We start from the raw sequence: 25,884 nt of genomic DNA, 5'->3' as shown, positions 1-25,884 counted from the left end.
CTACCCTATGGGTTGTCTCTTAACTTGTGAACTTTTCCACGGGTACTTATATAACTTGGTTTTGGAGACAGAACTCATTACTGTATCCCCATTTTCCTTTTAAATAGGCATCTTTGGTTAACATCTTTATCCTTAACAGACTTACCACCCTTCCTATTTCTTATCCCAGAGTTGGAGTGGTCTTTTAGTCTTTTTCTGGTTTTCACTGTTCATGTCCAATATCTTGTTAAGTTGTTCCAATTCTTAGTTTTCTCCTTGAGGCTGAATTTTTTTTTTTTCCTTCCCATGTTTCTGCCATTTCTTCGTATCCTTCTCTGCAGATCCATATCATCTGAGGCCCAGGGTATTGTAATTCTTGCTTTTCAGTTTCCTTGCTCCCAAGATCCCCACCTTGTTTGCTTCCAAGATTGTCCTCCTCAAACTCCATTTTTCTGATGTCTCATTTCACAAGATAATCAAGATAATTTTCACATCAGGTAATTCCTATCAGAGCAGTGATAGAACCTTGTCCTCTATTACCTTGTCCTCATGTTTAATCCACCTGAGCCTCATTTCTCTCTAGCATATTCACCTTGATTCATCATACTCACACTTCTGTGACCTTCCACTGATGTCTCTTTTAAAGCTCTTGCCTCTGTGCCTTTTTCATGCTGTTCCTTTTGCTTAGATTTCTCTTTGGCCCCAGCTCATGTTCATTACTCCCTTCAAAGCCTAGCTTCCATTATATCTTCTGAGTGAGCTCTCCCTGATGATTTCACCTCACTGAGACCTCCCTTACTCTGTGCTGCCTCAGCACTGATCCTTTAAGTTTGTAGTGTGGTCCATGCACTTACTAATATGTTGTTTTGTAATTATTTTCTAGCACTCTGTATTGTAGTTTCATGTTTGTATTTATTTCCAAAATTAAATTGTAAGCTCCTTGAGGGCAGGAATAATAACTTTTACATTTGTATCTCTGCACCCCTTAGTGCCTAGTACAGTGCTGAGCACATAGTAGGCGTTTAATAAATGCTTGTCAAATTATTGTGTGCATTATTTATGGTGTTCTATCTACAGAAATATTTACACTGCTTTCAAGGACATATGTCTCTTCATTTTATGCACAGACCCATTTCCATTATACATCAATAACTGCATTGAAGATGGAAGACAAAAAAATTTAATGTTAGGGTATGTGTGAAAAGTTGAAATGTGAAACTTTTCATTTGTTCAGATTTGTTTGTTGGTTAAGAAGGAAAATAGGAAACTCTAAAGATTACTGCTTATCATTGCAAAAGTGCTTGAAAATAGGCTTTTTGTGTCTCAGGTAGACCATTGGTTCCTAACTGGAGAAATTTAACAATCTGGAGACAGTTTTGGTTGTACTATCAAGGGATGGCTGGGATACCCCTGGCATCTAATGGATAGAGGCTAGAGATGTTGCTAAACGTTCTGTGTGCACAAGACAGCCCCCACAAAAGAAAACATTCCCAAGTTCTATATGTTTCATAGTGCCCGAGAAACCCTGGTCTAGGTATATTTAAGGTATATAGCAAAAGGGAGAGAAAATACTAGATTTTTTTTACAATTAGAAAAATCAGCTATGCCAAGCTTTATGAGAATCTGTTTATATATTTTATAATCTGTAATATTATGAAAGCCTTAATGTTTGGAGTTCACAGCAACATACATGTATGTTTTAAGGTTGCTCTCAGCATCAGATCTGCCTTCCAAAGTGGAAGGTGTTGTAGGAGTACAAGTCTAGTTTTAGCCTTCTGTATCTTGTTTTTTCCCATAAAATGAAAGATAAAACACTGGGGTCTATCTCTTTAGCAGGGAGCCTACAAATCAAAGATTTAGCTTTGGGGACAACACGTGACCCTAAACCACCCCTTGGGCAGCCACTAGACAGGAATGACTGCTAACTCCTAAGGAAACCCCAAGCAGACCCACATAAAGTTTTTAACATACTCTTAATCCTGCTTAAGAAGACACATGTAGGGGGAAATATGGCTAGTCAGAAATACAATTAAGAAATTAAGTAGTGTAAAAGACAACTTTTTAAAAACTAGTCTCTTTTTGCAACTCAATGGTACTTTTGATAGATGTTAAAAGGATCAATCCCAGAGTTAGAAAAATAAGTATGTAATACATCAAAGAAATAATTGTGCTCTGATGTGTTTAATTAGTCTGTAGAATGCTAGGTTTGGAAGTGACTTGAAATCATTTTCCAGTCCATTATTCTGTAAGGGAAGGTCCTAAAGAGGTCATGTGGCTTGCACCAGGTGATCCATTAAGTTAATGGTACAGGTGGAAACAGAATCCAGGCTTCCGGAGGCTTTGCTTCTTTGACCAGTTATGACCCTTGTTTTATGTTCTTGATTCATACAGTGCCATAGAATGTATTCATACTTAGTGCCGCCTCTTGTCGTATTTTTATCAGCTTGTATGTCCAAACCAGTACACTGGTGTCCTGAGTTCTTTAATGAACGCCTGAGTAGTCCAAGGGATTTTGCATTATTGCAGCCCCTTTTTGAAGGTCTTGCTCTCTCAGGTCGGCCCGTAATCTTGGAGAAAGCACATAGGATGTGCAGCATTGGCATTCAGAACACTAACGATGAAAACCGGAGCTCCTGCCGTCCAGTGTGTCGGTTTTAGGAATCCTGTAACACTGGAGATGTCCTTTCCCAGCTGAAGTCTTTAAATTCCAATATTCAAGGCTGGTTCTACCCTGGGTAAAATCAGGAAGTAAAAAATCACCTTTGTGACGGGTGAGGCAGGGATTGCGAATCTTGGTAAAACTCGGTTTAGGTGCTCTCACAAAAATAAGCAGGAACGAAACCTGCAGCCAGCCCCCGAACCCACGACTGGCAGTCAGGATGCAAGTGAGGCCCCGCCCCGGAAGTGCTGAGAGACTTCCGCCCACGAGGAATTCTCGGAGCTGGTTGCTTCTCTGGCTGCAGTAGGGTCCTTTGCTCTTGGACTGTAGTGTGGTGGGCACTGCTCAGGTGCAATCCCTTGGATTCCCTCTCCCTGGGCGGGCCGGGGTGAATCGTGGGTGTGAACCTCGAGAGGCGGGACGGTGAGCAATAACCCCAGATGCAAACTCCCGGGGAAGGGTTTTTCTTAACGATTTACTGCTGCTGGAGTACACATTTGGAACTACTCTTGGGATTAAACTCCAATCTTTCCTGAGGTCTTCAGAGTTTTATTGAATCACATTAACAACGTGTACACCTGGTACATTTGGAATCAATGACCACGAAATCCCTCAGCTTGCCATCCCAAACAAAAGGGAGAAACAGCAAATGTTTGGAAATAAGTACTAGGAGATCTGAATTTAGAAGGTTTCCTCGTCCACAACTGCATTCTGTGTCCATATTTCCCTTAGAATGCAGAATACATCTTTATTTCAGCTTGGCGTTCCCCTTTAGCAGTAATTTTTCCGTCCACACCTGGAAAAAAAGGGCAGACCCGCCTTCCATCAAGGGCGGTGCTGTTCTCTCCTGACACACCTCTCCATCTGCTCTCCCAGTAGTGCTCCCAAGGAGATTCCTGTGGAGCAGGGCCACGCATGCTAATCCCAGTCTGTGATCAGATAGCCCTTTGCAAGTTAGCCCCTTATTTGACATGGCTTTTTACCCCCCTTCCATAACCCACAGTAATTAACAGCTTAACAGCTATGGCAGTCTGCTTTCTCTTTGAGTAAATTAATGTTTCTTTTACAGAAGTATTGCAGAAAAGGGAGGCCCTCGCGAGGAATCTTACTGAATTGCAGACTGTCCAGTTACAAGAAAGCTGCCTGTCTGAATTTTTAGAAGAGCTGCTTTTGTTGGTTCCAAGGATTCTGTTACTAGAAAACTCTGCTCTGAGCTGGCTCCTGCAGCTCCTTTGACAATGACTGAGCCCAGTTCCTGACTCTTCTGCTGAGTAATACCAGGTCTGGGAATGGGAGCCACATTGTGGGAAGCGGGTGGTGGGAGAGGGTTGGGAAGGTGGCTAATTTGGAGGACCTCAAGAGGGAGTTGGATAAACCTAGAAGATAGAGCAGCAAAGGAGAGGTATTTATTGTTATCTTAAAACTTTTAGCCTGTTAGTGATTCTTTCTTTTCCCTACGTTTTAGGCATGCAAGTCTAAAGTTGGACTGTCTATACTTCCATTTCCTCATCTGTAAATGAGGATGATAAAAGCACCTGCCTTTTACATTGCATGAACATTACGTAGTACATAAGAAGTGCTATCTAGATATTTGTTGTACTTATTTCTTCCTCTCCTTACTTTCCTGGAACTTGCCCTACTCTGCTGATTTATTTGCTTATACAGTGATTCTCTCATAATTTCACGTGTTTTTTTCTAGGTCCCATGTCTTGCACACAGTAAAGAAGTGCTCTATCAGTAAACGTCAACTCTGGCAACAGAAGGAGAACCACTGTCCAGATCCTAGCCAGGAATATACCATTGAAATATTAATTATAGGGGCCCTTCTTCCTATAGTAATCTCCCTACTGGAGAATCGTTAAGTGTTAAACTTTGACATTCTGCAGTTTTCTGAAGATCTGGATGTAACATCTCCCTTACATCTATCTTGCTCACCAGTGCCACACTGTTTAATTACCGAGGCTTTGTAATACATATTTAAAATTCTTTAGAGCAACTGCTGATAGGGCCCACATAGGGTCTCATTATTAAGGTGGCTCATTATGTTGACCTCACAAACGAAGTATAAAATCACAGTGATCCTTGAGACTGACCAAATTGCCCAAACAACATACTGATTTCTCACTGGCGCCTACCTTCTCAAAGCTATGAGACCACCAGATTCCAGACCTCCGGCTATGACCACAGGACTCAACTACAGGCTAAAAATTAACCATCCCTTCAGAGAATTTTTCATTGGCAGGGTATAAGAGAGACCCTGTCAGAAAGGGAGGACACTGGTTCTCTTTAAGGGCCAGTCACTCTGTCATTTCCCTCTAATAAATTTCCCTCTTCTTGCCTGACTTCCCAGCTTACTCTCTTTTTCTCTGCACTTGCCTTATAACTGCCCCTTCATTGCCCTTCTTCAGCTTTTCCATGCAGAGTCTTGCTTGTTTCGTTTTCTATATTAACTTTAAAATCTACTTATTAAAAAGTTCATATTTTATTGGAATAGTGTTAAATTTACAAACCAATGTAAGAATTACTTTCTGAGACCTAAGCCTTGAAGATCCATTCACTGGTTGCCCTGGGTGGCAAGTGAAAAGAGTAGACTAAACAGATCTAGGTTCAAATTTCATCTCTGCTCTCTTATTAGTTGCCCAACCTCAGAAAATTTATCTGTTTCTCAGATTTCTTATACATGAGAGGATGACTGTAATGTCTGCCCTGCAAGTTTGTGTCTGTGTGTGCGCAGTAGCTCAGGTTTGTCCCACTCTTTGCGAGCCCATGGATTGTGGCCCGCCAGGCTCCTCTGTCCATCGTATTCTCCAGGCAAGAATATAGGAGCAGGTTGCCCTTTCCTCCTCCAGAGGACCTTACCCACCCAGGGATTGAACCCAGTCTCTTGCGTCTCTTACATTGGCAGGCAGTTCTTTACCACTGTGCTACCCAGGATTAAAAGAGCTAAAAAGCCTAAAATGCTTTTTTTTTTTTTGTATATAAATAGAATCGTCTCCTCTCTTGCTCCTTTCAGAGATTCCTCTCACGAACCACTGAGAGGGAAGCCTCCAGGATCCTAGAGCGGACGACTTGGTGTCTGGGGCGGGGTTCTGCGGAAGTCGACCTCTGGAGGCCACTGCAGGCATCAAAGGCCCCTTGGTTCGTCAAACCACGGTTTTCCGGGTGAGACTTCGACTTTCTCCTGGGTGTGGAGTAAGCTCTTGGGCGAAGGGCCCCCTAGGTGGGTGGTTACTAAGCTCTCCACCTGGTTGCCTCAGACCTGCCCCTCACTCTGCCGCCCCTCCTCTCTCTGCCTCTTCTTCGCACACACCTCCCTTTTTTACTCCCTTTTCCTTTCCCTCGTCCTTTTTTTCTGTCCTTTCCCTCCTCCCTGTCCTCTGGGTCGTTGCCATACTGGCACTGGAAATTCCCCTACAGTGTCTCAGAGTCCCGGAGGACTGACAGTCGCTGGAGTGCCTCTTCTCGCTTTTCTGGCAAAGCCCTATTTTGGGGTGCGAGGAAGGGGAGTCGGAGAATGGAGACCTTTTCTCTTGACCCTGTGTCCCCAGCGCTGCTTTGTTGTGATAACTTCAGTAGCTCACCGACACTCGACAGTTTTATTTGGATGTTCTTGAAATATTTTCATTTGCCTCAAAGAAAAAAAACTCAGTTTAGCTGAACATTCATGAAAGCTCCTTTCTTTTGATATCTACATTGCGTTTCCCCTCCGCCTCCAGCCGTTTTCTTCTGTTTAAAAGATGAGAGCAAATGTCCCTCTTTTTTCTTGATACCTTTTCTTTGACATTAAAAATGTTAAAGTAACTGATAACAACATCAGAGAGGTACTTTATACATATTATAGCCTTAAGATAATTCAGAAAAGTATTGTATATATTGTCCTTTATAGTTGCTTAAATCAATGTCAGCAATTTGGGGCTCAGAGGAAAAAAGCGCACTGAAGCAGCCACAGGAAAGGCTAATTCAGGTGTGAGCAAGCTACAGACCAAAGGGGCTTTGGGTAGGACTAGGAGTTCTCCATGTTTTGCTAAGGACAAAGCAGCTTGCACCATATGCTCCATGGTAACCACATTTCTGGACTTTGGGCAAGGGTTCATTTGTTTGTGAACTGTGCACCAAGTGAGCCTTTTTCAGTATTGCCAAAGAGCTACTTACTGTTCAGAGAAACTTGATAAAACAGCATCACTTAGAAATAAATGGCACAGTTCCTAAGCCATGTGGAATGTAGTGTCCATGTGACAATAAACTTGTGACTGGTTTGTAGGTCTTGAATCTGAATTAAGGAAGTTAGAGGCTTAAAATATACATGTTTGTGTAAAGAAACATTAGAAAGATGCAGGAAACTAATAAAATTGGCTACCTGTGGAGGTGGCAAACTGAGGGGGAATCAAGGTGGAAACAAGTTTTCTCTGTACTTTTTAGATCATTTTAACTTTTGAATTGTATATTACCTGTTCAAAAACATAGACAAATTTTTTAATAAAACTTTTGGAGTAGATTCTGAGATCTGGTCATTTTAGATTTACAGAAAAATTGTGAAAGTAGTACAGAGAGTTCTTATATCCCCCCCACATTTAGTTTCCCTATAGTTAACATCTTACCTTATGTAATATATTTAACACAACTCTTGAGTTACTATTGCATATTATTATTATTAAAGGCCATACTTTATTCACACTTCCTTAGTTTTTACCTAATGTCCTTTCTCTATTCTAGGATCCCATCCAGCATACCATGTTACATTTAATTGTCATGTCTCCATATGTTCCTCTTGGCTGTGACACTTTCTCACACTTCCCTTGGTTCTGATGACCTTGACATTTTTGAGGCATACTTGTCAGGTTTTTTGTAGGATGCTACTCAGTTGAAATTTGACTGATGTTTTTGTCATTACTATACTGAGGTTAGAGATTTGGGGGAGGAAGACCACAGAGGTGAAATGCCATTCTTATCAAGGGTTCACACTGTCAACTTATGACATTGACACATAAAACAACTTGTAAAATGGAAAAAGGCAGAGGGTGATAATTTGTGGAATTTGAGTTTGAAGCAAAAGTTTTATTAAGTTTGGAGATAGAATTGATAAAGTATTGTCAGGGTATAAGAGAGTGGGAACAATACAACAAGTTATCCACACATTGGTCTAAATTACAAAGATGGAATGGACCCTTCTTTGGATAGATGGAGGATCTATTCTGTCACAATTCCAGAGGAAACAAAACATCCCTGTTGCTAAAATACTCTCTGCCGTAGCCTCATCAGCTGCAGCAGTAATAGTGGTAGCAGTAGACAGAGCTTATTTAATCTCCATATCTCTCTTCTAACACAAATAGTGTGGACTTGTGAGTGGTAAAACAATGATGATGTTATTGTTGTTTTCCCAAATTAATTCAATATCAGTTGAATTTCTAATTTTTTGCCTTCTCTATTCCTGTGCTCCTTCATCTGTTCTACTATCTGCAAATCTCTTCAACTCCTATCTTGTTTCCGAATTTAATTAAATGTGACAAAAAGTCTTTTTAAGTAGAAACTATGTTATTTTATATACTCACTTACAGCCCAGATTTCGTGTTTGAGTTGCCCTTTTAAAGTATATATTTAAATAGTATATTAGTCAGGTGTTCATTCCAGGAGTTTAGTGGTAGTACCAAATAATTAAACATTTGATTTGACTACATTTGATCAGTGTGTCCTAGGTTTGTGGAACATGTGTGAGAGTCCTAGTTAAGTCTTTATCACATCATATTGCTTTTTTAAGTTGCTCAGACATATCTGACTCTTCCAAACCCGTGAACTGTAGCCAACCGGGCTCCTCTGTCCATGGAATTCTCCAGGCAAGAATACTGAAGTGGGTAGCCATTCCCTTCTCCAGGGCATCTTCCCACCCAGGAATCAAACCCAAGTCATATTGCTTTAGCTGCAGGGAATAAATCGCATTTGAAAGGTGTGTTTATTGTTTCAGGAATCAAGGCCAAAGGTATGAACAAGGTGTTAATTCTGAAGGGAAGATTTTTGTAAGGATGGATCCACACCAGAAGGTCCCCAGCACATATAATGGGTATACTTTACAGATTCCTGAGAATGAAAAAGCTTCTTATAACTGGTATGAGGACCAGTTAGAAAGTCATGAGGCGAGGTCTGCAGAAGAAAGACGGTATACATGCAGTGAATGTGGAAAGAAGTTTGCTCAGAGCTCAGGCCTTGTTCGACATCAGAGAATCCACACTGGAGAGAAACCCTATGAGTGTGATCACTGTGGAAAAGCCTTCAGTGTACGCTCAACTCTCACTGTGCATGAAAGAATCCACACTGGTGAGAAACCCTATGCTTGTAATGAGTGTAGGAAAGCTTTCAGTGTGAGGGCACACCTGATTATACATCAGAGAATCCACAATGGAGAGAAACCCTATGAATGTAATGAATGTGGCAAAGCATTTAGTGTGAGCTCAGACCTCATCAAACATCAGAGAATCCACTCTGGTGAGAAACCTTATGAGTGTGATGAGTGTGGGAAGGGCTTCAGTGTGAGTTCAGCCCTTATCAAACATCAGAGAATCCACACAGGAGAGAAGCCATATGAGTGTAAGGAGTGTGGGAAGGCCTTCTATGTGAACTCAGCCCTTATTAATCATCAGAGGATTCATTCTGGAGAAAAGCCCTATAAATGTGGAGAATGCAGAAAAGCATTCAGCCAAATCTCAACGCTTATTCATCACCAGAGAATCCATACTGGAGAGAAACCATACGAGTGTGATGAGTGTGGGAAAGCGTTCCGTGGGAGCTCTAATCTTACTAAACACCAGAAAATACACGCTAAAGGAAAGTGTGATCAATGACTTACATGGTGAAGACATTACAAAGGCCTTTTTTTTTTTCAAGTCAGAAGTTGTCACCACAAGAAGGGTATGACAAAAGTTAATGCTTTAGTTGACACTTCAATTTCTTGGAATATCAGAGAAATGAGAAGTCAGTGAAAAATGACTTCACCATTATAATGATCGACTGAGTCTCTATAATCATACCCACTTCTGAGAATGCAGCTTTACAAATCATAAGGTAAATAATGTAGTTTGTTGTGTTTTAGTAAGTGCAACCTCAGTATTTCCAACATAATTTTTACTTTTTTTATGTGCAAACATTTTGTTGTTATTGTTGGTACCAGTTTATAGATGAAACATTAAATTTTGAAATTGGAAGTGATGTTGGTTGGTGGAGACTAACATGTCCTCTTTGAATCTGGAAATATTGGAGTCTTTTTTGGTGCTGTCTTGGCAGTGAGACAATCCCCACACCTGTCCTGATTTCACATGACCCTTGCCTGCCGCTATTCCATGGATGAGAATAAAAAGCACTGCAGGAGCCAGCACTTTTTTCTTGTTGGGCCTCTTGCTAATGCTATTGCAGTAAGTAATTAAAGGCTTGACTGTGTTTCGTTTTTGCTTGTGTTATAATGCAACACATTCTCACTGCTCTAGGATCCAGGCCAAAAGAATATTTCTGCCTTGAATATGCTATACTTTTTGGCAAAAGAAAAACAGGTAGGACCACATGATGACTTTAAAAACATCTACTCAGGAGGAGCATATGTCATTCCCCTTAGGTTTTGTTAGGCAAAGCAAGTCAGCTAACCAAGCTTTTTTCCCCCATCCATATGGTTGAAAAAAAGTAAAGCTTATATAGAGGACAGGGAATACCTAAGGAAAGTAATATAATCTATCGTTGAAATAGTGTATCCACCATATTGGCCAATGTTTATGCAATGTTTTCTGTGCCCGGGCTTTCTCTGAGTGCCTTATATGTGTATTTTTCTCAATAAAAACATGATGATATGACATACATACTACTATATAGTAAGTCCCCTACATATGAACCTTCACGTTGCGAACTTTCAAAGATTCGAACATGCATGCACATGTCCAGTTGATAGCTTACAGTGAATGGTGTTGGATTCATGATCTCTTAAGAAGAAAGTTTAGCTTCAGGATCAGGGACCAAGGTTGACCACTCAGGGCTTTTGTGTGGCAGAAGTTTTATTACAGAGAAAAAGGACAGAGACAGCTTCTGACATAGACATTAGAAGCAGGCAGAGAGTGCCCCCTCACTAGTCTTAGCAAGAGAGCTATATACTTTTTCAATTGTTATTACAGTAAATCAAAAGAATGTCTCCAATATTGTAAAGGTCATTCCCACAACTTACATTTTAAGATGACAGGATTAGAACTAACAATAGAAAGGTCTTACTAGACCCACTCCCACAATTTACATTTTAAGATTACAGGATTAGTCAGAAGGTTCTCAAGAAGGAGAAACATGACTCCTCAAGAACTCCAGACCTCTTTCTCTTCCTCCCCCTCCCCCTCCCCTTCCTCCTCCTCCTCCTCTGGGAGCCTGGACTCCTTATCAACCTACCTAAGCATTGACTTTCTCCCAGTCATGTAAGTTAGTTCACCTGTCTGATGTACATTGTCATGTATGTGCATCCTCTACAAGTGGTTATGCTTTTGTGTACTTTACAGTACTGTATAGAGTACAGTAATATAGTATCTTTATTTCAAGCCCAAAATGTCCAGAAGCAAGCATAAAAGCAACAGTGATGTAACTGTTGCTGTACTGTACTTTTCAAGATACTTTACTATAATATTAAAATGTTCTATTTTTTGTGTTTGTTTTTATGTATTATTTGTGTGGAAGGTATTATAAACCTATTACACTACAGTATTATATAGCCGACTATTAGTCGGATACCTAGGCTAACTTTGTTGGACTTAAGAACAAACTGGACTTAGAAACACGCTCTTAGAATGGAACTCATTTGTATGTAGGGGACTTAACTATACTCCCATTTTACAGCTAAAGAAATTGAGAAACAGAGACATTAAGTAATTTGTCCAAGGTCATGCAGCTAGAAATGGTAGAGCAGGGAACTGAAACCAGAAATTTAACTTGACAATCTTTTCTCTTAACCGCTGTGCTACAACCTGAATCTGAAAGATGTTTACGTACTACAGTGGGCCTTAAAAGGTTGGGAACATCCCCTGGAGAAGCAAATGGCAACCCACTCCAGTATTCTTTCCTGGAGAATTCCATGGACAGCAGAGCCTGGCAGGCTGCAGTCCATGGGGTTGCTAGGAGTCAGACACGACTGAGCGACTTCACTTTCACGTTTCACTTTCATGCATTGGAGAAGGAAATGGCAACCCACTCCAGTGTTCTTGCCTGGAGAATCCCAGGGACGGGGGAGCCTGGTGGGCTGCCGTCCATGGGGTCGCACAGAGTCGGACACAACTGAAGTGACTTAGCAGCAGCAGCAGTCTCAACCTGTCTCTATCTCTAAGTAACTTTTAGAGGTAATTCATTTAGGATTACTTAGGCTAATCCACCTGGCTGGGTCTCAGTTTTACATCCTTAAAAATAAGGAGAGAGGCCAGGTATTCTCTGATATCCCCTACAGCTTTGAGATCTTTATAATCTCTCCAAATAGATTGTAAAATGCTTTGTTATGTGATGACTTCTTTTTTAATCTACTACTTTATGTATTGTTATGTTCACAAGAGCTCTTGAATAAATGAGTCTCTGCACCAGTTCCTCCTTTCTGCTTTACATTAGTGATAATACTAATAATGAGTAGTTTACATTTATCTAATCTGTTGCAGGTACTTTTTCAGGCTCCTTAGGTTAAATTATTTCATTTAAAAGTTTAGATGCTATATTTAAAGTAAAAGCAAAGCTGAAAAAAAGAAAATTGCTCTAAACATCCATTTTGAGATCTTAGAGCACAGTAAAATAAACCCAAGAAACAAGAAAATACTGAAAAGCTGCAATTAAAGGAATAGCAAGTGTATTTTCTTACTTAGAACTTAAGCACAGAAAGAGTTTTGTTTTTTGTAACTTCTCTCTGTAGGCTACTCTCATATATGTTACATTTGACACTTTTTCTGCTCTGGGAAAAGGTGCTAATATCATTATCAACCTGTTCTTTCAGATGGTAACTCCTGGCCTTAAACAAGGAGTCTGTTTCAAAGCAGAATTTTCCAGAAGTCTAACACAGAAGGAGATGTTCAGAAGATCAAATGGGAGCATCATCAGGGGCTCCACATTGGACAAGTTCATAAGCTTCTGAATAATTTACCCAAGTGAGGGAGGAGCCCGTTTGTGGACACACAATTTACTTTGCCTCAAACCAGGGAGAATAGTACTCAGATAAAAAGGCCTAAGAACACCTGGGAGAATTTACTCTGAATTTCAGTCCCTTGTGGCTCAGGTGGTAAAGAATCTGCCCACAATGTGGGAAATGGGTTCAATCCCTGGGTTGGGACAGTCCCCTGGAGAAGGGAAAGGCTACTGACTCCAGTATTGTGGCCTGGAGAATTCCACAGACTGTATAGTCAAAGAGTCAGACATGACTGAGTGACTTTAGCTTCACTCAGTCTTGTCAATGCTCCGGGTGTGGGAAATTCTCCGTTCAGCTTGTGTAGAGTTTCCAACTTCAACTGTAATAAAAGTAGCAGCCACTCATTGTAAAGGGAGTGGAAATCAGTCATTCAAAAATACCCCCTCCCTAATAAAATGAACCCTGGCACCCCAGCAGCCCTGACCAAGCACCAGCATGTCCAAAGTTAAAGAAAGCCTTATAGATCCTCAACTTGGAATGACCTTTGTGTAATCCAAGTCTCATTAAACAACAGAGAAGCCATCCTGAGAAGAGTTTCATGAGAATAAAGAATGTGGCAAAATCTTCAGACACTGGAATGATATTGTCAGACAAGAGAAACTTTAGGGATATCTTCAGTGTCAGAAGCCTTCTGTATGAGCTTGCTGCTGCTGCTGCTGCTAAATCATTTCAGTCGTGTCCGACTCTGTGTGACCCCATAGACGGCAGCCCACCAGGCTCCTCTGTCCATGGGATTCTCCAGGCAAGATCAATGGAGTGGGTTGCCATTTCCTCCTCCAATGCATGAAAGTGAAAAGCGAAAGGGAAGTCGCTCAGTCGTGTCCGACTCTTAGCGACTCCATGGACTGCAGCCTACCAGGCTCCTCCGTCCATGGGATTTTCCAGGCAAGAGTACTGGAGTGGGGTGTCATTGCCTTCTCCGTATATGAGCTTATACCTCATTAAACGTAAGCAAATTCATTTTGGACAGGAGCCTTATTTGTGTCCTGAGTGTGGCAAAGCCTTTAAGTTCTGTGATAGCCTTGCTAAACATCAGAGAATCCACACTGAAGAGAAAACTTAGCGGTGTTAAAGAGTATATGGATTCATTGTGTTTTAAGTCTGGTCACTCACCAAAGAACCCACAGTGGAGAACACCATTATGAATATAGTGAGTGGGGGAATGCCTTCATTTGGAAGCCAGAATTTATTACCAGAAAACCCATCAATATTAAAATGTGAGAAGACCTTCACTTAAAAACTTTATCTTATACACTGGAAAATCCATACTGGAACAAAACCCTATGTATATCTTATATACATTATTTTGTATGGATATGTATATGAATCACTGTGCTGTATACCTGAAACTAAATATGGCTTTGTAAATCAACTATAATAAAATAGATTTAAAAAAAAAAAAAAAAACCTGGAGGACTTAACTTGTGGTCAATGGTTAGGATTCCACCCTTCCAACACAGTGGGCATGGGTTTGATCCCTGGTCCAGTAACTAAGACCCCACATGCCATGCAGTGCAGCCAAAAAGAAAAGAAAAGATACTGGCATCTGAAATATATAAAGAACTCCTAAAACTGAACAATAAGAAAATAATTCAGTTGTTTAAATGGGCAAAAGATCTGAACAGACACTTTACCAGAGAAGATACACAAATGGCAAATAATCATGAATAGATGCTCCAAATCATATGTCATTAGGAAATTGCAAGTTAAGATACCACCATACACCTATTAAAATAGCTAAAGTGCTGCTGCTGCTGCTAAGTCACTTCAGTCATGTCCGACTCTCTGCGACCCCATAGACGGCAGCCCACCAGGCTCCCCTGTCCCTGGGATTCTCCAGGCAAGAACACTGGAGTGGGTTGCCATTTCCTTCTCCAATGCATGAAAAGTGAAAGTGAAGTTGCTCAGTCTGTGTGACTCTTTGTGACCCCATGGACTGCAGCCTACCAGGCTCCTCCATCCATGGGATTTTCCAGGCAAGGGTACTGGAGTGGGGTGCCATGGCCTTCTCCGAGCTGAAGTGCTAAACAGTGACAACTCCAAATGCTGATGAGGATGTGGAGCAACGAATTCTCATACATTCCTGGTGGGAATCCAAAATGGTAGTCACTTCAGCAAACAGTTCAGCAGTGTCTTACAAAAGTAAACATACTCTTTTACTCAGCAGTTTTCACTCCTTGGTATTTATCCCAATGAACCGAAAACATGTCCACAAAATAACCTGCACAAGAGTGTTCTTAGAAGCTTTATTCATGATTGTTAAAACGTGGAAGCAAGCAAGGTTTCCTTTAGTAGTTTCGTGAATTAACAAACTGGTACATCCAGATAATAGAATATTCAGCAGTAAAAAGAAATAAACTATCATGCCATGAAAATCCATGGTGAGAGACTTCCTTCCCTGGTAGTTCAGTGGTAAAGACTCCGTGTTCCCAGTGCAAGGATCCTGAGTTTGATCCCTGGTCAGGGAACTAAAATCCCACATATTGCATGGTGTGGCCAGAAAGAAGAAAACTCACGGGAAAAGGTTATATACATTTTGCTAAGTGAAGGGACCAGTCTGAAAAGGCTACAAACTGATTCCAACTATTAATACATGACATTGTAGAATAGGCAAAAGTATGGCGACAGTAGGAAGATCAGGGGCTGTTGGGGTGGGGGAGTGTGGAAAAGATCAATGTGTGGAGCATAGGGAAATTTTAGGACAATTAAACTGTTGAGTATGATACTTGTAACAGTTGATGCATGTTGTATATTTTCCAAAACCCATAGACTGGACTACACAGTTGATATTAAACTTAATATTAACTATGGACTTCAGTTAATAATACTTGATCAATATTGGCTCACTAACTGTAACAAAGATACCTCACTAATGCAAGATGTTAATAATAGGGTTTGTATGTAGCCAGGAAAGGGGTTTGGAGGGGACATACGGGAAGCTTTTTCTATAAACCTAAAAGTACTCTTTAAAAACTATAACGTTTTTTAAAGCTATTTTTCAGCAAAAAGACATAACTGGGAATAAAAAGGGAAGTGGGAGCCAGTATCTGGTGTTCATATAACAGCTCATACCCAGAATGTAAAAAGAACTTTTCACTCATCAATAATAAATACACTACAAAAAGGGCTGGTAGCTAACCCGCAGCAACTTTGTGGGTGATTTAACCTTTATGCATCGGCTCGGATTTCTTCAGGAGGCAGTGGGAGAGAGAAGGGAGTAAAAATTCAAACTGCCAGAGTCAAGTGCTGCCCCCACCTTGGCCGAACCAGGAGAAGGTAGCAAAACCCGCGATCAAGAAGATCATAGAGAGGACCACGCCTCCGTATTCCTAGGCGGGCATCGGAAGCGGCCTCGTGGTTCTGGGCGCCTTTTGCTCTGCGGTTCTGGTTCCTGGTTGGTCCGGCGAGATGGTGATTACAGTTTTCTCTTAACTACTTGCCAGGGCTAGTCTCTGGGGAGCACCAGCCATCCCCTGAGCTGCGGGTGAGCGGTCGTACTTCTCCCCAGCCAAGCTGAAGAATTTCCAATCTCTGTTGTCCCGAGGGGCACAAGTGGGACAGGGAGGGCTCTTTGCAGCGTGGGTGTCCTGTTCTCCCCCCAACAAGTGTACACGGTGCTTGGTAATGAGCTTCAGTGACGATTTGTCTCTATCGTTAGATTTGGATTTGTAGCTGTTTGTTTTTTTTTTTTTAACTTTATAGTGTAGCACAAACGACTCAGATTTTGCTTGCTAATTCTCATTATTTCATACACTATGGATGCTGGGGGTGTCTCATCCGACGGTGAGGTGCTTATTGCTTTACTCCCTGAACGAAGAATATAACCAGTTTATGGAACTTGTGTTTTACTCCTCTGTGTAAGTAACTTGATTCCTCTAAAGATGATAAAGGTTTTACCGGAAAAATAACTTTGACTCTGCTCATGTGCTTTGACTCTACAGGAGTGTCCCAAAATCCATCCCTTCCTGCTGAAGCAGTTCTAGGAAGGGATGGTAGGTTATGAATATTCATGGAAGAAAGCCTTGGCAAATGGCCTATGGTGATCCCACAGCCTCTGGCTCATGTGCTTTTCTTCCTGTAATGTAGTTTTTATAAACTAAAAAGTCTTTAAATTCTAAGAATGTGGCCTTATTTCCCATAATAGAAGTTCTGATACTAATATTTATGTCGCATTTTGTATATCAGCAGCAAAGTGCACTTTCTCAATAATTATCTGTTTTTGTGGGTCTCAGGAATATTGTCTTACAGTAGTTCATTACTCAGGAGTATCACCTTGGCAGTGAGTCTGCATTACTAATAACATAGGTTCTTAACTGCTCTGGTTATTTTGCTGTTTTAATAGTGGGTTCTTCTCCCACAGGAGTTATGTGATTCTAAGGTTCTTCCTGATTCCTGGGATGTAAGCCAAGTGAATCCTATCCTGAGCCGTTGCAGTCTAAGATGTCTACCAAGTTGAGAGAAGATCCAGTCTTGACTCCTGTGGTCCACACTCCAGAGGAACCAGAGGGTCTGAGAATAGTGAAGGTAGAGGAAGAGGAGAACCATACTTGGGAGCAGAAGCCTGGACGTCTAGGGAATGTGCACACTTATGAGGAGCTTCTCTGTCAGCGCTTCAGACAATTCTGCTATCAAGAGGCCCCTGGACCTCGAGAGGCACTGAGATGGCTCCAGGAACTCTGCCAAAAGTGGCTGCAGCCTGAGAGGCACAGCAAGGAGCAGATCCTGGAGCAGCTGGTGTTGGAGCAGCTCCTGAGCATCCTGCCAGAGGTGGTTCAGGCCAGGGTATGGGAGTATCATCCAAGGAGTAGAGAGGAAGTGGTGACTGTGCTGGAAAATCTGGAGACAGAACTTGAAGGCAAAGAACAACAGGTGGGAAAAGGGTAATCCATTGTTCATTTGTGAGCTCACCAGGGGTCTACCAGCAAAGACAGGGGCCATGAGTAAGCAAGAGGAGAGGGACTTATGACCATTATTTTCTGGGCTGAAGCATTATCTTTCTGTTTTCCCTTTAAAACTCTGCTGACTAAGACACTGGTTTCTTTATTCTACTTTCTATACTTGTATGAAATTGTATTTTTAATCAAACTCTGAGGTTTAGTTAGCTATTGCCATCTTTCTGGTCCTTTCGTAAAACCAGATCTATTGGTATGTCCTTAGGTCCAAGCCAGTGCACGTTGCAAATAAGAAGCGCTCTGGAAGGAAGTGAGACCTGCAAGCCTTACAAATCAGTCACTGATCGTCCAGCTAAAGTGTGATCCTTGGGAGCACTTTCCTCTGCAAGAGAATGGTAATCTTTACACCATGAATCTTTGTGATCTTTTAGAAGCACTGAGCATAGCATCTGCTAAAAGTAGTATTTCTGGTGGGGGAAAAAAAAAAGTGTTATCTAGAAATAGCAGAATAAATTTAACACCAAAAGGTTATTTACAAAGTGAGCATATCTAGAGTTGATTTCACTTTGAATTGGGCTATGTGGTATTTTTTAACTGGGCTGTTATAGTGGTTTACAATTCTGTGAATCCAAATCATTATGGAACTGTTTAAGAAATACTGATGCCCAGATCTACCATAGATTTACCACAATGGGCCCTAGTATTATATATTTTAATTAGCTATTATAGAACAATAATGGTAGTTTATATTTTAAAAAGTCAAGTACTGTAGAAAGATATAAAATGAAAATAAAAGTTCCATTCCTAAGAATTAACAACTGTGGGCCTTTCATATACAATCCAGCCAATCCAGAGCCCAGTCCCCTAATTATCTCCTTTATCAAGCTTTCACACACCAATCTTATCAGTAGAGTTATTTTATTCTTTTTAATGTTTAGTTTTCTGTTGCATACATGTATTGTAATTAATTGTCTCCTACTGATGTACATTTAGACTTTTTCCAGTATTTTTGTTATTTTAAACAATGATCAGTGGATGTCTTTATGTAAAAATCTTTTGGCCATTGTGTGAAAATATTGAAGGAAAAATATTTCTATAAATGCAGTAAGAAATTAACAGTCATTAGATTAAAATAGGCTATTTATTACATAGGCAACAAGGTTACAGTGATTACACAAGGTGATGGAGAAGGAATTGTGATTTGGGCTTTCTACTTTTATGCCTTTTATACTGTTGAAATTTTTACCTTGAGTATCTATTCTTTTTGTAATAAAAATAAAGAGCACAGTCTTTAGATTCAGATTAACTCCAGGCCAGGCTAGTCATGTGATCACGGACCAGTTATTTAATTTCTGTGTTTCAGTTTCTGTTTCTATTACCTAGCTTATTGTGTTGCTGTGAGCATCACCACAAACTGACTGATCACTTGGTGTTTTAGCTATCTATTTCCATGGAACAAACCACTCCAGAACTTAGTGGCTAAAAGGAACAACCATTATGTTATCTCTTACAATTCTGTGGATTGATTGGGATTAAGAGGGTGGTTCTGCTGCTGTATGTGATATCAAATGAAGCTGTAGGTATTGAGGACTTGCCTGGACTGTGATGCTCGAGATACTTCACTCACATCTCATAGCTGATCAGGAGATGGCTAGAAAACTGGGCTTAGCAAGATTATGAGATGGATGGGCCTCAGGCTATCTCATTCTCTCAGTCTCCATGTATCTCTTTAGTGGAGTAACTAGACTTCTTAACATGGTAACTCAGGGATCTCAAAAGCATCTTTTAGAATCTTAGTCCTTGAACTGATATATCATCACTTTCACCATATTCTGTTGGATAAAGCAAGTCACAGGCCAGCCTAGATCTTATGTGGGAAGGGGTTGGACTACACAAGGGATGAATACAAGAGGGTATGTTCATTAGGGACCCTTTGAAGACTCTTGGGAAATTTACATTTCATTCCTGCCATTCTGAGTTTTTAGATCTGGACTGAGGCCCAAAAGCCTTTTATTTATTTATTTTTATTCTCTAAGACTCATAAGTACAGTAACTGTCAAACCCTTAGGATGATAGTTCTTGATTATTTAGCATAATCCTTGATGTTAATAAGCATTTAGTAATGTTATCAATTATTATTACTAACCTTACTTTCAAACCCTTATGTGGGATATGCAACTCTTAAATAATCGACTTGCTCTTTCAGCTGATAAGGCCAGGAATACAACTGGTGAATTTGCCCCAAAGCAGATTTCTGCAGAAAGGAATTCACTGGATTCTTTCCAGGATCCAAAGTGTGGAGAAACTTTTCAATATAGGGGTAAATCAGAACACCAAAAGGTCAACCCCACAAGAGTAAAACGACACAAGTGTAAGGAATGTGGCAAGGCCTTTTCTCAGTGCTCAGGGCTTGTTCAACACTGGAGAATTCACACTGGAGAGAAACCTTATAAATGCAATCAATGTGGAAAAGCCATCAGTTATAAATCAGCCCTTCTTTCACATGAGGAAATTCATAATAAAATAAAATGCTATCAGTGTAATGAATGTGGGAAAGCCTTTAGTCAAAACACAAGCCTGGTTCTTCATCAGAGGATCCATACTGGAAAGAGACCTTATGGGTGTAAAGAGTGCGGAAAATGCTTTAGTCAAAGTTCACATCTTATTGGACATCTGAGGATCCACACTGGAGAGAAACCGTTCAAATGTAATGAGTGTGAGAGGGCCTTCACTCAGAGGTCAGGACTCATGGAACATCAGAGAAGTCACAATGGAGAAAAACCCTACATGTGTAAGGAATGTGGGAAAACTTTCCGAGGGAGCACCAGTCTTACTCAACACCTGAGGATCCACACTGGGGAGAAGCCCTACCAGTGTGAGGAGCGTGGCCGAGCCTTCATTCAGAGGTCAAACCTTGTTTGTCATCAGAGGATCCACAGAGGGCAGAAGTCTGTGTCTATATCCTAAGTGTAAGAAAGCCTTCAATCAGGCCTTACTGAACACTTTAGAAAGCTATGCTGAATACAGACCTAATCATTTTGTAATAAATTGAAGAAATTGGGGATGTGGTCTCTTCATTATCATTGTTATTCTAGGTAGTCAAACTAGAAGACATTTTGGTATTATCCATCAGATTGAAAGAAGCTGGTAGCTTGTCACTGGAGCAGACCACATTTTGGGCTGAGTCTTTTATGGATGCTGCTATTTCTTTCTCCCATTCTTTTGATCCTTCTCCTTTGTGGTCCTTCAGCACTTTTGTTCCTTGAAGTCACTGTCATCACATACCCTGAATATCCTGATGACACAGTGGCTCTCATATTTTGAACGGAGGACCACTGAGACTGTTAAGTGTGTATACAGTGCAAAGGAGAACTTTAGCAGGATGAGTGAGGAGACTGACATTGTTTTTAAAGTTACCTAAATTAGGGGTAAGCTAGGTACTTATTTAACTAGGTAAGTTAAGTTTAAAAGCAACTACTCAATGACATAGCTTGCTGTTTTGTTTGCCTCCTTTTCACCCTATTGGTGAGAGAGGAAGTCCCACCCTAAGATTCTGGGGATGGCCAAACACATGACACCTGACTCTGGACAGACGGGATTGACAAGAGTTTATTAGTCATGTGTACTCACAGCCTAGGGGAGGAGGGCCACTTGGGAGCAGAATAAACAAACAGGAGCTTTGCAATACAGGCTTCATAGTAATAAGATGAGGTGATGCCTGGTTTCCTTGGGAGGATGTGGTTGGCTTGTTTAAATAATTTCATTGTGGGGGTGGGCAAGGTGGTGAAACCCAGTAGGTTGAGAACCAAGTAGAGTGTAGCTAGTCCAGCTGATGGGGAACTAGCCAAGTGGGGTCACTTCCTGCTGGGTGGGAGGCATATACAGCAAGAGTGGAGGAATTGATGGTTAGGCTTTTGGTCCCTCTGATGCTCAAAGAGGGCTAGGTGGCTCAGTGGGAAAGAATCCACCTGACAATACAGGAAATGCAGGTTTGATCTTTGTGTTGAAAGATCTCCTGGAGGAGGAAATGGCAACCCACTCCAGTATACTTGCCTGGAAAATCCCATGGACAGAGGAGCCTGGTGGGCTACAGTCCGTGGGTCACAAAGATTTGGACACGACTGAGTACACATGCATGAGGCTCAAAGATGTCAAGGCAGCATATGAAGTTTTAGGCCTTGCTGCTCCCTCTGTCAACTTAGAAAAAAGGCATAGTGTTTAGGAAAGAGTTAAAATGTATATCTGTGCCCTCAAATTCTACTCTTTATTGATATGTCCTCTTTTTTCTCCCTTTCTTTCTGAATCCCAGTGATACCCACTCCTCCAGTTACCTCTAGCAAAAAATCTCAGAAATACCTTTGACCATCCAGCATGACAGTTGGACTTGATTCCATGTTGGTAGTAGGATTGAAGAGACATCAGGTAGCAGAGTATCTTTACTGCTTTTCCTACATCTTTCTGATTTATGCTAAAAACCAGTAGTTATCTCAAGCTCAGCTCCATCACTGTCCTTCACACATAATCATCTGGATGTTTATGTCCTCACTATGCTTTGGTTTAACTTTGCAACCTTTGGAACAGGCAGTCTAAAAAACATTAGTATTGTCTTCTTTGAATGAAATATACTTTCCACTGTTGTGAGGACTTGAGAAACTGGAAAGTTTATAAGGTAGAAAGTGTATAAATGTGAGATATTTACTATATTCATATTTTTATGAGGATGCTATAAGTAAATAGCCACCCAAGAAAAACTCTGGAGGTGCTAGTTGTTCATTCTTACTACCATCATACCACTTCTATTTTATTCTGCCTTGTTTCGCGGCTCAAGTAGGAAATACCTGAGAGCTATGAAATTTTTCATAAGCTGAAATGGCATAAAGCAGAGGGAGTTACCTTAGGACACATCTTGCTAACAAATGGACAGAATCAAGGTAAGGCACAGACACAGTTCAAAGCTATAGTGGCTTAATGCTGAGATGCTGAGTATAGTTCCCAGAGAAGGACCAGTGACATCACTCTTGCTGCTTGAGGTGCATGATGCCTTTCTACAAGGATGGGCAGCAACGCAAATGCTCAACATCGTTTTCACTTTTCACTTTTTTTTGGTAAAATCCTCTTCAGCTTTATTTAGCAAAAGCAGATACTAATGTAGGTCTTTATTTGTAAAGGCAAAGTGGCATAATGCAGATTTTCAAAAGGCAGGGGATACTTGTATTTCTTAATTTAGTTTAAATACAAATACTAAAAACGTACTTTAAATGTCAATAATTTGACCTTTGTGGCCTTCCTAACCTTAGAGTTAGGGACATGTTTACAAAAGATGTGTTATATTTATACTGTGTTTAAAGAATGGTTATTGCCTACAAATGTGTCATGCATTTTAAGCGTATATACAAGAAAAAATAATTATAATACAAAACAAAAAGGACAAATAAAGACAAATCAAAAACAATTCTGCCTGGGAGAATTAGGAAAGTATATAAAGGTGGACATTTGTTGGACATTAAGGATTAGTAGGATTTTGGTATTTTAGTCAATATTCTCAGAAAAAAAAAATATATATATATAGACTCAGACAAAATATATATATATATGTATATATATTTTTTAAGAATTGACTCAGACAATTGTTCAGTTCAGTTCAGTTGCTCAGGTGTGTCTGACTCTTTGCGACCCCATGAACCGCAGCACGCCATGCCTCCCTGTCCATCACCAACTCCCAGAGTCTATCCAAACCCATGTCCATTGAGTCGGTGATGCCAGCCAACCATCTCATCCTCTGTCATCCCCTTCTCTTCCTGCCCTCAATCTTTCCCAGCATCAGGGTCTTTTCAAATGAGTCAGCTCTTCCCATTAGATGGCCAAAATATTGGAGTTTCAGCTTCAACATCAGTCTTTCCGATGGACACCCAGGACTGATCTCCTTTAGGATGGACTGGTTGGATCTCCTTGCAGTCCAAGGGACTCAAGGGATTCTCCAATACCACAGTTCAAAAGCATCAGTTCTTCGGCACTCAGCTTGCTTTATAGTCTAACTCTTAACATTCATACATGACTACTGGAAAAACCATAGCCTTGACTAGACAGACCTTTGTTGGCAAAGTAATGTCTCTGCTTTGGCTCAGACCGTTAAGCATCTGTCTACAATGTGGGAGACCCAGGTTTGATCCCTGGGTTGGGAAGATCCCCTGGAGAAGGAAATGGCAATCCACTCCAGTACTATTGCCTGGAAAATCCCATGGACAGAGGAGCCTGGTCGTCTACAGTCCACAGGGTTGCAAAGAGTCAGACACAACTGAGCGACCACTTTTCTAGGTTGGTTATAACTTTCCTTCCAAGGAGTAAGTGTCTTTTAGTTTCATGGCTGCAATCACCATCTGCAGTGATTCTGGAGCCCCAAAAAATAAAATCAACCATTGCTTCCCCATCTATTTCCCATGAAGTGATGGGACCGGATGCCATGATCTTAGTTTTCTGAATGTTGAGCTTTAAGCCAACTATTTCACTCTCCTCTTTCACTTTCATCAAGAGGCTTTTTAGTTCCTCTTCACTTTCTGCCATAAGGGTGGTGTCATCTGCATATATGAGGTCATTAAAATTTCTCCCAGCAATCTTGATTCCAGCTTGTGCTTCTTCCAGCCCAGCATTTCTCATAATGTACTCTGCATAGAAGTTAAATAAGCAGGGTGATAATATACAGCCTTGACGAACTCCTTTTCCTATTTGGAACCAGTCTGTTGTTCTATATCCAGATCTAACTGTTGCTTCCTGACCTGCATACAGGTTTCTCAAGAGGCAGGTCAGGTGGTCTGGTATTCCCATCTCTTTCAGAATTTTCCACAGTTTATTGTGATCCACACAGTCAAAGGCTTTGACACAGTCAATAAAGCAGAAATAGATGTTTTTCTGGAACTCTCTTGCGTTTTCAATGATTCAGCGGATGTTGGCAATTTGATCTCTGGTTCCTCTGCCTTTTCTAAAACCAGCTTGAACATCTGGAAGTTCACGGTTCACATATTGCTGAAGCCTGGCTTGGAGAATTTTGAGCATTACTTTACTAGCATGTGAGATGAGTGCAATTGTGCAGTAGTGTGAGCATTCTTTGGCATTGGCTTTTTTGGGATTGGAATGAAAACTGACCTTTTCCAGTCCTGTGGCCACTGCTGAGTTTTCCAAATTTGCTGACATATTGAGTGTAGCACTTTCACAGCATCATCTTTTAGGATTTCAAATAGCTCAGCTAGAATTCCATCACCTCCACTAGCTTTGTTCGTAGTGATGCTTCCTACGGCCCACTTGACTTCACATTCCAGAATGTCTGGCTCTAGGTGAGCGTGAGTGATCATACCATCGTGATTATCTGGGTCATGAAGATCTTTTTTGTACAGTTCTTCTGTGTATTCTTGCCACCTCTTCTTCACATCTTCTGCTTCTGTTAGGTCCATACTATTTCTGTCCTTCATTGAGCCCATCTTTGCATGAAATGTTCCCTTGGTATCTCTAATTTTCTTGAAGAGATCTCTAGTCTTTCCCATTCTATTGTTTTCCTCTATTTCTTTGCATTGATCACTGAGGAAGGCTTTCTTATCTCTCCTTGCTATTCTTTGGAACTCTGTATTCAAATGAGTATATCTTTCCTTCTCTCCTTTGCTTTTCGCTTCTCTTCACAGCTTTTTGTAAGGCCTCCTCAGACAGCCATTTTGCTTTTTTGCATTTCTTTTTCAGACAACTGGGGAACTACTAATTTCAAAATATATAAGGTAGGCTGGCAGGGAATGCAAGCAGGATTCCTATGTTACAGTTTTAAGGCAAAATTCCCTCTTGAGGATATCTCAGTTTTGTCTCAAGGACTTCAGCTGATTGGATGAGGCCCACCCATTATGGAGGGTAATATCCTTTGCTTAAAGTCAACAGCTTGATGATGGGAAGTCCCAGAGCAGACCTTTGATAGCCTTCATGCAGACTGTGCCCTGCTGGTGATCTCCTCTATCTGGATGGCCTCTGGCCAACTGCTGTATGCCAGCCTCCTCACAATAAACTGAGGAAAATTCTGAAAGAGATGGGAATACCAGACCACCTGAACTGACTTAAGAAACCTATATGCAGGTCAGGAAGCAACAGTTAGAACTGGACATGGAACAACAGACTGGTTCCAAATTGGGAAAGGAGTACATCAAGGCTGTATA

At 40.9% G+C, this 25,884-nt stretch overlaps 2 protein-coding genes across 7 annotated transcripts in view; both read left to right on the top strand.

Annotated features, from left to right (window-relative positions):
• Window positions 1–12,942, top strand: part of ZKSCAN8 (zinc finger with KRAB and SCAN domains 8) — a 32,510-nt gene extending 19,568 nt beyond the window's left edge. The window contains exons 1-5 of one of the 6 annotated variants that reach the window (XR_826832.1): window positions 2,633–3,061; window positions 3,708–3,919; window positions 5,652–5,800; window positions 8,598–9,691; window positions 12,618–12,942. Coding sequence is in view for 5 of the 6 variants with exons in the window: in XM_010857338.1 (XP_010855640.1) it covers window positions 8,656–9,471 (816 nt within the window). In the remaining variant the exon portion in view is untranslated. Of the gene's footprint in view, window positions 1–2,632; window positions 3,062–3,707; window positions 3,920–5,651; window positions 5,859–8,597; window positions 10,464–12,617 lie in introns of those variants that run through there. The other 5 variants (XM_010857338.1, XM_010857337.1, XM_010857336.1 and 2 more) reach the window with 5 other exon arrangements.
• A 5,055-nt stretch (window positions 12,943–17,997) lies between these two features.
• The window catches only part of LOC105001213 (zinc finger and SCAN domain-containing protein 31-like), a 16,674-nt gene continuing 8,787 nt past the window's right edge, over window positions 17,998–25,884 (top strand). The window contains 1 exon segment of the mRNA XM_010857384.1: window positions 17,998–18,093. The gene's annotated coding sequence lies outside the window, so the exon portion shown is untranslated.

This window comes from Bison bison, unplaced genomic scaffold (assembly GCF_000754665.1).
Source record: "Bison bison bison isolate TAMUID 2011002044 unplaced genomic scaffold, Bison_UMD1.0 scf7180017864379, whole genome shotgun sequence".
Lineage (NCBI taxonomy): Eukaryota > Metazoa > Chordata > Mammalia > Artiodactyla > Bovidae > Bison > Bison bison.
Note: the sequence above shows the minus strand (reverse complement) of the source record. Positions and strands in the feature narration are given on the sequence as shown.